Source organism: Protobothrops mucrosquamatus, unplaced genomic scaffold (genome assembly GCF_001527695.2).
Source record: "Protobothrops mucrosquamatus isolate PMUCROS unplaced genomic scaffold, P.Mucros_1.0 scaffold391, whole genome shotgun sequence".
In the NCBI taxonomy this organism is placed as follows: domain Eukaryota; kingdom Metazoa; phylum Chordata; class Lepidosauria; order Squamata; family Viperidae; genus Protobothrops; species Protobothrops mucrosquamatus.
The window spans coordinates 365,538-377,606 of NW_015386723.1; the positions used below are offsets into that span (position 1 = coordinate 365,538).

Consider the following 12,069-nt stretch of genomic DNA (forward strand, 5'->3'; position numbering starts at 1 on the left):
TTGAGCAATGAACCATGCAGTGGTCTGAACCTGGCTTCCCCAATCTGGTACCTCCCAGGAGGATTGAGACTATATTCCCAGAAGTCTCAGTTTTATTTGCAACCTATCTAGAAGCTACCAGCTCAAGAAGGTTGGTACTTCTTTACATACATTCATGTAAAAAAAAAAAAGGCCATTTTCCAGTATTGATTTTAAGTGTGTTGATAACTATCATGAGTTTATGATCATGAAATCTAACCAGTCGGTTTTGTTTAAACATGCTACATGCTTATGACATGAATTATTGCCATTATTTAACTAGTATTAAAAGTAAATTTCTAAATTTGAGGACAGATAAGCTGTATGCAGGTGAAACCTCAAAGATGTGGATGTGTACTTGAGATAAAAGGAAATATAGGTATTTTTATATTTTCACTTTGATTTAAATAATTTCTAGATTGCCAGTAAAAAAAAATCAGTAAAGATCAATTTACTGCTACAATTTCAATTCTATTCCTACATCCTGGATACTGTAATGGTTGGTTTACAGACGGATGATAATTCAGAACTCAGTGTTATATACCTACAAACTCCTCTGTTATCAGTAAAAAGAAATCCCTCCCTTCTTGTGCACACACACATACAAAATGAGAAAGCTCTGCCCTAAGGAGGATAGGACAGGAATAATTCAGTTGCTGAAATTCTTGTAACCCTCTGCCTTTCATCGCAATACTTTTTTTAAGGAAGATTCTAAGAATCTTAGTTCATAGAATCATAGGGCTGGAAGGGATCTTGGTGGTCTTCTAGTCCAACCTTCCCAAGACAAGAGTGCTTATTCCATCCCAGACAAATGATTGTCCAATCTTTTCTTGAAAACCTTCAGCAATGGAGGGCTCACAATTCTGGGAGGAAAGCTGTTCCATTGACTAATTGTTCTCACTGTTAGGACATTTCTCTTAAGTTCTAGATTGGATCTCCCTCCGACTAGTTTCCATCCATTGTGCCTTATCCTGCCCTCAGGTGCTTTGGAGAATAAATCAATCCCATCTTTCCTGTGACATTCCTTCAAATATTGGAAAATGGCTATCATGTCACCCTTAAGGCTTCTCTTCATTAGACTAAAGTTATTAGTTCCCTTAGTTGTTCATCATATGGCTTAGCCTCCAAACCCCTTATCATCTTTGTTGTACTTCTCTGCACTCTTTCTAGGTCTCACTATCTTTGTATTGTGGTGACCAAAACTGGACACAATATTCCAAGTGTGGCTTTACTAGTGCAGTCTAGAGAAGTACTATCACTTCTTGTGATCTTGATGCTTTCCCTTTGTTGATGCAGCCTAGGACTGCATTGGCTTTTTGGCAGCTGCAGCATACTGCTGGCTTATACTTAAGTGATGATACACCAGGACGTCTAGATCCCTCTCACAGGTTCTACTATTTATTTATTTATTTATTTATTTATTTATTTATTTATTTATTTATTTAAATTTATATACCGCCCTATCTCCCTTACGGGACTCAGGGCGGTGAACAGGCAATAATAAAAATCACAATAAATATTAAATTAAAAGCCTGCTCTGAAATACCCCATATAAAAACCCCTACCAAAACACAATCAAAACTACGCCAGGCCGGCCGCATGGAATAGATGGGTTTTCAAAGCTCGGCGGAAGAGGCGCAGGTCCATAGTTGCTATTGAGCCAGGTACTGCCTATTCTGTATCTTGTTTGGTTTTTCCTGCATAAGAGCAGAACTTTATTTTTCTCATCAATTAACTGCATCTTATTGAATAGGGCCCAGTGCTCAAGTCTGTCAAGATTCTCCTGAATCTTGAGTCTGTCTTCCAAAGTGTAAGCAGTTCCCTGCAGCTTAGTATCATTTGCAAATTTGATCAGCGCTTGGCAAGTTACATTGTCCAAAAAATACTTTGTCCAAAATTAATTCTTCAAAGTAAGATTTTCAGTTTTTAAGATTCTTAATGTTTATTAGTTTGGATAATAAGTTTTGAACTATTTCCCAGTAATGATGCCAACTGTGATAAATTGATAAAGGCACCCTCAAATTGAGTTTGATTCTTAGTGACTATAGGAAAGTTCAAATAGTTTATTTTTTTCAACAATCTAGAAATGGATTTGCCTTCTCCAAAATGAATGTATATTTGCTTTTTAATTTTCAAAGGCCATGGAAGATTAAATCCATCCCACTTTTCCCATTGTTATATATTTCCCATTGGTTTCCTAAAAAAAAAATATATACATGTGTGCATGTGCGCTCATCTATATGCAATTATATACTATATACTGTATATACATACATACATATATACATATATGTTGTTAACTCTTGTTTGTTGTTGTCTGTCAGTTAGAATTTTAAATGATGTGTGTGGTATTAACCAATTAATTTGACTGTGTTATTTTCCTTAACGAGAAATACTTATATCCTTTTAAAAAAGCTTGTGAAAATAGATGCTGTGAAGTTCATGCTACAAAATCATATGGTAGGCCTTTTTAGTTTGTTTTAATATTTTTTTAAATTGCTAATTTTAAATTGTGAATAAATTTATTTTGTTATTTGTTCTTTACTACCAGAGTAAACACTTTCCATTCTTGGGTGTCAATGATAATTATGGTTTGACCGATCTTAGATGCAGAACAACCTTCTATACTGCTCTTACACGTCTCCTCATGGTAGATTTGGGTAAGAATGTGTTCATCTTTTTTTCTTCTGCTATTGCACAGATTTCTTTACAGTGTTCTTAATAATTAATTCTTAGCACCAGTGCTATTTTTTTCAGCCAAAATAAAGCCATGCTAGATAATTCTGAAAATGTTATGTTGGAATCTAGTAACTTAGATTACATATAAAGAAGGCAAATTTTGAGGTTTGCATTCATAAAGGGTAAAGTATTGAGTCCTAAAGCATGTTTCAGGATATGCAAATGCATCTTCTTTATGCAGCTTATCTCAATACACTTATCTCTTTGTAACTTTCACTGTACATTCTCTGCTTACGTTATTCAGAACCTTCTAGAGCTACATTTTGTATTTGTCACTCTCCAATCTCATCACTTTGAAAAAAGAATTAATTAAAATTCTAGATAAACCCAATCTAACCACAAATCTTCATAGATAAATTCTAGAATTTTGGAAAATAATTTAATATCACAGTTACATCTTTGATTTTAAATTTTTACCAAGAATTTGGTCCAATATTGTATTAATCTCTAATTAGATTCTTCCAATTTCTTAAGTTTTTTTTTTCCCAACCACCACAGCAGTTACACATTTGGAACCTTTATCTTTAATCTGTGACTCCTTAATATATTTTAAATAGACTCATAGTGTTATTTCTTTCTTTCTTTCTTTTTTTCCGTAAGTGGGCTAAAGATTATATGGCTATAAAAGCTGCATTTTTAAAGTACCAACAGTATGGAAATAAACATTTTCCTCTGGTGGGTACTCTATGTATCTCATACAAAATAAATAAATAATAACAAATCTGATCTTGGAGAAATGACATGTAGTTAAGTCATACCTTCACTACCAAGCACTACCCTAAACAGGAGAGTAAGGATAGTCTTCCCACTTGTGAATTCTCTGGGAAAAAAGCATTAAGACTGTTCAATTTTGAAACTTGCAGTGCACAATAGCCAAAGAGACTTTATAGCCTATCTGCAAATGTAAGATATTGAAATAGTTGTTGATGACTACAATCATGTTTTTCCTACTTAGCAGATTGTAAACACGGTCTCATTACTGGCAAGCCAAATACCTTAATACTCTGGGTTGGGTATTCTAAATTTAGAAGTGATCAAAATAACTCAGTGAGTGAGTTGAGAAAGTGAAAAATGTTTTAGCATTGTAACCCTGATCCCTTCCTCCAATTTTCTCCTCCCATTTCATTTCAGCGGAATCTCACCTTACTTTGAACAGTCCTGGTCAATCTCCATGTGATTCTCTAAAACTAGCTCTGCAGGGAATACCATGTCACTCAATGAAGGGGCGTATCTAGAATTTCTGAGTCCATATTAATTTTATCAGACATGATGATGCCACAGTAATTGGACTGTTTGTATCAAGAACTGTTGATAGTACAGTGAAGCTGTGTATTTTGTTTGCCTGGAGGACTCCGTTTCTCAGCCTGTTGCCACTATCTTCCTACTTAGTGGAATCCTGTCAAAAATAACTATAATAACCATAACCATAACCAGACTAATTGTATACAGATAGTCTCCTGATGACCATGTCAGCCTTGGTTTTCTCTCTGCCATTTGTCAAAATAATAGATACTTCTCACAGGATGCTTAGGTCTGGATCTTTATGGGGGCAAAAATGATCCCTCATTATTCAGTCTAACAATGCGGAACATTCTTATATGGTTCTCCCTGCATTCAAGCCCAGGAGACACTTATAACTGCAAAATGAAAACAACACTGTAGTGAGCAAAACTTATTCTTGAAAATGAAAGGTATTTGAAATATTTGCAACCAAAAATCAACTGACCACATCTACTGTCTGATATACTACTTGCTTTCTACTGTTGAGAAATATTTGACTTCTCATCCCTAATGGTTCATCACCTTCTAATGGATGAGATACTGTGTCCCATCTCCCACCTCCAGCAGTTTAATTAAATGCTTCCTAAAATGTTTGAACCTTTAACAGCTTGTTAAAGTAGGCAAAGATATTGTGCCAGTAGCACTTTGGTAACATATTGAGTATCACTATGAATCCAGTGATCTACCTTCATGTGACGTCCATTATAAATTGGAATGCTTGATAAGGAGAGCAGATCCATTATGGCTTGGAAGTTTGGCTAAGCCTCTGGACAGATCATAGTTCAAACCTGTGTTTTAATCCATGCAGAGAATAGCCAAACCTGGCTGTTCCTTGCACAAACCCTTTTGAACATTTCTACCACTATGTATATGTGAATTATAGAGACAATGTGAATTATAGAGGATCAGAGTATTTATTTGTAATTGATTTCCTGAATCAGTGAATTCAAGCATCACATACACTGTAATAGTATCTGGGTCCAAATACGTATGTACAGAGAGATAAGAGTAGAACATCTGGATGTTAACATTATGTTCCTGCTTCTTGCTTTTGGGGTAGCAGCTTAATCATTTATGCTGTCATCACCTGTCCTGCAGGCTGTCTCACTTTGTATCTATCCCCTAATTCTTTTTTTATTAGTTTTATTCATTTATAACATAAAATGTGAAAATACAAAAGCAAATAGTAGGGGACGACAGTAGAGAAAAGGAAAACAAAAAAGATGTGAAGAAAGGGAGGGGAAGAAACAAAAGGCATTGACTTCCGACTCCCTCTGTTGCAGTAAATTCAGACATTAAAATCTAACTTTTACATTTCTATAGTAGTATGCACTAGCCATTTTTGTATCGGCAAATCAGTAAAACCCAAAATCATAATATCATTTTTTCTACCTCAAGCACAAAGTCCAGAAGCAGTCCCTAAGTAGAAACAAAAGTACTTATGTTCTTTTCTTTTATCAGTACAGTCAATTTGGCCATGTCTGCTAATTCTATCAGCTTTTGTAACCATTCATCCATGGTAGGAATCGAGGCATCCTTCCACTTTTTTGCATTAGACCCAGAAGGAAAGTTTCTGGTTTAATCTTTATGTTCACTTTAAGAATTTTCTGCATTAATATATGAATCCTACTCCAATATTTCTTTGCCTTATCACATGTCCACCATAAATGATAAAAATGCAAAAAGAGCCGCAATATGTCGCGACACGTGACGTGGCGAGTTTGACACCCGTGATTTAAAACTTCCATCACCAAAATAAACAACACGAGAGACAAGGGGCATCCTTGTCTTGTACCCTTTTGAATGTCACATGGATCAGTTAAATTACCATTAATAACAATTTTTGCTTGCTGTGACGTGTAAATAGCTTTAACTCCTTGAATAAAGCTCTCTCCAAAGTCCATTTCTTCCAAGACTTTAAACATAAAAGTCCAATTTAAATTGTCAAAGGCCTTCTCTGCATCTAGGAATATTAAAGCTGCCTGTTTCTCATTGTGGTATTGTAAATATTCAGTGATATTCAGAACAGTCCTCGCATTATCCCTTAACTGTCTTTTTGGCAGAAAACCAGATTGGTTTAGATACCTGTAAAATAGATACCTGTAAAATCTTCTTTAGTCTTTCTGTCAGAATTGCAACAAAGAGTTTATAGTCATTGTGTTTATAGTATAGTGAAATTGGTCTATAATTCTTTGTCTTTGTAGGATCTTGGCCCTCCTTCGGTAATAACACGGTATTGGCTTCCTTCCATGTTTGGGTATCCTTCCCTCCTGAAATATATCATTCATTATGTCCTTTAGTGGCTGTAGAAGTTCCTCCTCAAAGCACTTACAGTATTGACTTGTAAGGCCATCTGATCCTGGAGCTTTACCTAGTTTCATTTTTTTAATAGTTTCTGATATTTCGAAGACTGTTATTGGGTCATTCTTAAGTTGCCTCTAGGATTGTGATAATTTAGGTCAGCGGTTCTCAACCTATGGGTCGCGACCCCATTTGGGATCGATCGACCATTTCACGGGGGTCGCCAAACAAGGCTGTCTGCCATTTTTTTCCCCTTTTCCGGCGGGTGCCTTACCTCGGGCTGGGCCAGCTGTGGTCGGCCTGCTCCGTCTCTGCCGCTTGCCAGCTACGCCTCGGCCGGCGCAGGGGGTGGAACCACGCATGCGCGGCGCTCCCGGGCAGGGAAAGTCCTCAACTTATGACCGGTTGGGTAGTCCTTGACTTACGACCGGTTTAGTCCTCGACTTACGACCGGTTTAGTCCTCGACTTACGACCGGTTGGGGGTCGCGGCATTAAAAAGGTTGAGAACCACTGATTTAGGTAACCTTTGTTTTAAAAGACATTTGTCTATTTTAGACCTATCCAACTCCTGCTTTTTATACAAGTTAGAATAAAAATTATGAAAAGTCTTTTTAACGAGTTCATTGTCAGTTATTACCTTATCCCCTTCACAAATTTTCTCAAACATTCGCTTTTCCCCTTTCCTTCCTTAATTTATATGCCAACCATCTCCCTGGTTTATTTGCAAATTCAAAATGTCTTTGTTTCACATACTTCATTTTTGTTTCTGTTTCTTGAACTGTTAACATAGACAATTGTTGCCTTAACAGTTTAATTTGATGTGAAATTTTTACATCCGTAGGTGTCTTTTGCAACTCAGTTTTTTTCTGTCTAATCTCATCTAATATTTTTTCCATCTTTTCCAGGGATTTCTTCTTCTCTGAACAATTATACTGTATGAAATAACCCCTCATACTGTAACAGTCTTACTTGCATCCCACACAGTTGTTAAAGCTGTTTCTCTACCTACATTATTATCAAAATATTCTTTTAATTTTACTTTCGTCTTCTCTATGTAATCTGCTTGTCACAAGCCAGTTGTGAAGCACATAGGTGAACATGAGACCTAAAGCACATAAATGGTGATCATGTGATCGTGGGGCACTGCAATGATCGTAAATGTATGCTGGTTGGGAAACACCCAAATGGTGATGTTGGTATATGCTATGACAGTCATAAATGTAAGGATTGATCAGAAAACTTTTTTTAAGAAAAACCTGTAGTAGTTTAGTGTGGCTATTAAGTGAACAGGGCAAATAAAATCCCATGATTGCCGGTCTTTTCAAAAATTGTATTTGTGTGTAGCTTTCTAAACTCTGTGCGTCTATAATACATCTGTATCAATGCAGTTTAGATCAGAATGGTTTGTGTGTATGTGTGTTCTGAATTTCTTGTTCTTAGTTCATTGTTACTTAGTTCATTATTTCAAAATTTCATTATTTCATTATTTCAAAATTATTAAAGTTTCATTGATCACCAAAAGCGACAGACTATTAAATTGACAGAAATTCAAAAGATGTAGCAATAGTACCATTTTATATCTGAATGCAAAAAAATTACTCTGAAAACTAAGTAGCTTGTGTACTCCTGCTATATAGATATGAACACCCTTCCCTGAGATCTGGGGGTGATCCTATTCTTCTAGCCTTCCAAAAAACCATGAACATCTGGCTTTTTGTAAAGCATTGGGGTAGTGTGAAGCTGGAGCCCAGAAAGTGTGTAGTGGAGATGTGTGGGGATCTGTGACAGTTGGCGGTATGGATGTTTTGCCTTTTTTGTTTTTATTTTATTTCATTGTGAGCTGCCCAGGATCATGTTGCGTAAGATAGGCAGCTTTATAACTCTCTTAAATAAAAAAATATATAAATGATGTCCTATGACACCACCGTTACAATATGAAATGCTTTGTTTGTTTGTTTGATTCTTGTCATTCCACTCCTGCTATTCCCCATTTCTTTTTTTCTTTCTCTCTCCAAGAGTTGCTCTATTTTCCATGCCCATTTTTATTACAGTATTTCTTATCCTAATTAATTCTTATTTTGGAGGGGATAGTGTATGTTTTCCAGAGGTGCTATATTAACAATGTTTGACATATTAGTGATTTTTGTGGGCAACATGAAGAGGGCAGCTCAGATTCATAATGAGAACAAAAAGGACATTATCCAGGCAAAATGACAGTTCTTTCTAGACTACACAGATTAATGTTCCTTTCCCAACTTTCCCACTTTCCTTCTGCTCCCCCACCTCTTATTGAGGAATCTCAATATTACATACTCTTGAATTCTTAGGGGACTATTTTGAACATCACTTTCCTTAGCGATTTTTCCCTAAAGAATGTTGAGCACCAGTGAAACCTCTTAACTATAGGGTGTTCATATTTTCTTTGAATCATATATGCTATAGTTTCAGCTACATTAGCTTGACATGAATTGGCAATGGAGAGTATGCTAGCCAGTAGAGTTAACTGAAGAAATGTTCCCAGTGTAAAAGAAGACATAGCTCCGTTTACGCATTTACTAAATATTACCATGGATGTGATACGTAGCTTCACAATTCCCTTTAACTATGACCCTTGTGTTGGCAGAGGTGGCCTGTAAAAAAAAAAAAAGCATATTCATTTAAATGCAGGTGGTGTTTCAAAATTCCAGAAGGCCAAACACCTGAGTAGGATTCAGATGAATTCCTAAAATAAAAGAACAAAGGAGAATAGCAACAGGCTGTGAAATAATTGCTAGCAACTGCTTGCTCAGTCCACGTGTTTACTAAAAGAAGTCATCCAGATTAGCTTTGCATAACCCAAAGTTTTTGTTTTATTCGTATAACAGCGACTATGTCAAATTCTTTAATAATATTCGTGTTTATAGTTGTGTCCTCTCCCCTCCTTTTCTTGCAGGAGAAGATGAGGATGAGTTTGAAAACTTCATGCTTCCCCTGACAGTTTCATTTGAAACCTTAGCCCAGATATTTAACAATAGCTTTAAGCAAGAGGAAGCAAAGGTAGGTTACTGTGAATAGAAGGAGAAATCTTGCTCATCATAGTAAATAGTGGTTTTAAATATGTAAAATTAATCACATTTAAATCCTATTGAATTCAGTGGAAGTGAGTTATGAATAATTCTATTCTCTGTTTGAAGTCCATATGATCAGCTTTGGCTACATGGTTGAATTTTTCTTATCCTTGCATGTATGGAATGCTGTCTTTTAAAAGCAGATATTCCATAAATAAATTCTGTAACTGCTGGACTTTCAAGTGTGATCCTACACTTCCCATGGAAATGGGAAAGTATGAAATCTGCATCATTAAGAGCCTTGCAAAGCATTGACAGGGCACAACAGTAAATCAAGAGAGCAGTGGCTTCTTTTCCTTTACTTACCGTGCCTCTGACTCTCATCTTGACTTGACACATGCCCTGTAGCTTGGTCTGTGTTCCTCAAGACAAGTTGTTACGTGACTGAAGGGGCCACAACAAATGTAACTAATTACTAGCCTGTGTTGATTGCCCAAAGAGAAGAGTAAAGGCTTTGCCATCCTGTGGGGAGAATAGGATTCCATTAGGGATTTTTCCCCCTCAAGAACTTTATTCATAAAAAGATGAAATTAAACATGGCACTGCACATGAAAATATCACCACAAAGAGCTCCATTCTCTCCTTTAGATTTAATAAGAGACATATATGACATTATGCCACTTATTTAGTCCCTTCCCTTCCTTTTTAGCAACAAGTAGACAAGGTTTAAAGCATGATGTCGCATTATAGTTTCCCTTACTAAATAGGAGCCAGACATATGACTGGTGTTTTTAGTTGTAGTCCTGTAGTCTACACTGTATTTAGTTCTCCCTGCTGGTTACTGCTTTTGAACAAGATCTAAAATAAATGTTTAGCATCCTTTCCTTGTGTAATTTTGTCTCTTGCATATTAAATACTTGTGAGCTTGTGTGCTTGTCTGTCTGTTTAATTTACATATTACAGCTGGGTGTGAGTAGATTTATAGAGGACCAGACATACACAAGCTTAAAACATGTGTATGCTTAGAACATCTCTTCTAAACAGGAATTTAATATATAAATCAAGAGTTTATTAAATGGCTGGGCATATATGTATAAATAGGAACTGGTCTTGAAGTATTACATTCTTAAACCCAACAAAGTGATTAGGATAACTGATAGCTAAATAAGGTTTTTATGTGCCTGTGGGAGCCATATTAGGATTGATTTGACAAGTCAGTTCAGCTGTGGCAACAGTCATATTATCTAGCACAACATTATGTTTTATTAGTAAAATCCTTAAGTGTAGCAAGCTGTTTGTGTCAAAACAACAGTATATTTTAAGGGGAGAAAAGACTTGCTAAGTGGAAGCTGTATTATCAGGAACAAAACACATTAGCATAACATTACATTAAATAAATTGCATTCTTGTATTATGAACAAACAGTTAACCATGCACTCTAGAGTGGCTATTTCAGATATGTTGTGTAATATTCCTAGAAGCTCTATCAGTATTTTTTTCTTTAGCATTTTAAAGTGTGATGGGAGACTCACTAGCATCATTACTATTTCTCCTTCTCTGATGCATTTCAAGGAACATAAGCCCCAATTCAGAAAGCTATGTATTAATTCCATAGATTCAAAAAAATTCTGAGCTACTTGTTCAAAGAGTTCTCCACTCCACTTTGCTAGCTGTAGGAAATTTAGGGGAAGTTAAAAAAGGGTTCAGGGACAGAACCAAGACACTTTGGTGCTTGAGAAGGAGAACAAGAAGACACCACTGCCATTCCCTTATTATATAGAAGCTGCCATACAGAAGCAGTTGAATCTCAGTTCAGTGTTTGTAAGGGGCGCAAGTTAGCTTGTATAGGTGAAAAGGAAAATAGGATATCTTTCCTTCCAAAAATAACAGCCATGAAGTTCTAGAAAAAATAGTCACTGGAGAGGTTGCTATTGCTGCTGCTGCTACTACTATTACTACCACTACTACTAGACTACTACAAATAATATTGCAGCATCTTTTGACTGAAGCATCTATCTTACTTTGCAGAATAATAAGGCATGGTATCAAACGCATCTAGTGAACTTATGGACATACTACTGGAAAAAAGCTGAAAACTTACTTGATTTGATTTGATTTATATAGCTACACAAGTTTAAAAAAATGCTGCTCCAGACAGCATACACCCATACAAACAGAATTTTAAGTTTATTTTATTTTCATTTATATGTATCCCATTATTATTATTATTATTACAAATAACTAAAGGTGGCGAATATATCCAACTTTCTTCCTCCTGTTTTGCCCACAACAATAACCCTGTGAGGTGCGGTGGGCAGAGAGTGAGTGACTGACCTATAGTCACCCAGCTGGCTTTTATGGCCAAAACGACATGAACTCAGGGTCTCTGGTTTTTCGGGCCTGGTGCCTTAATCACTAGACCAAATTGGCTCTCTTACAATCAAAATTGTTCTGGGCCCAGTGCTCTGTTCTGGGCCCAGTGGTCTTCAACATCTTCATCAACGATTTGGACAAGGGGATAGATGGGGAAATCATCAAATTTGCAGACGACACCAAGCTGGCAGGAATAGCCAACACTCCAGAAGACAGGCTTAGGATACAGGAGGATCTGGACAGACTTGAACACTGGGCGCTATCTAACAAAATGAAATTCAATGGTGAAAAAAGTAAGGTTCTACATTT

At 36.3% G+C, this 12,069-nt stretch overlaps 1 protein-coding gene across 1 annotated transcript in view; it reads left to right on the forward strand.

Moving 5' to 3' along the window:
- The first annotated feature begins 2,420 nt into the window (after nucleotides 1–2,420).
- The window catches only part of LOC107287454 (ran-binding protein 17-like), a 78,559-nt gene continuing 68,910 nt past the window's right edge, over nucleotides 2,421–12,069 (forward strand). Inside the window, exons 1-3 of the mRNA XM_015815974.1 lie at nucleotides 2,421–2,478; nucleotides 2,570–2,678; nucleotides 9,273–9,376. Of these exons, the coding sequence (XP_015671460.1) occupies nucleotides 2,461–2,478; nucleotides 2,570–2,678; nucleotides 9,273–9,376 (231 nt within the window). The 5' untranslated portion in view covers nucleotides 2,421–2,460. The remainder of the gene's footprint in view (nucleotides 2,479–2,569; nucleotides 2,679–9,272; nucleotides 9,377–12,069) is intronic.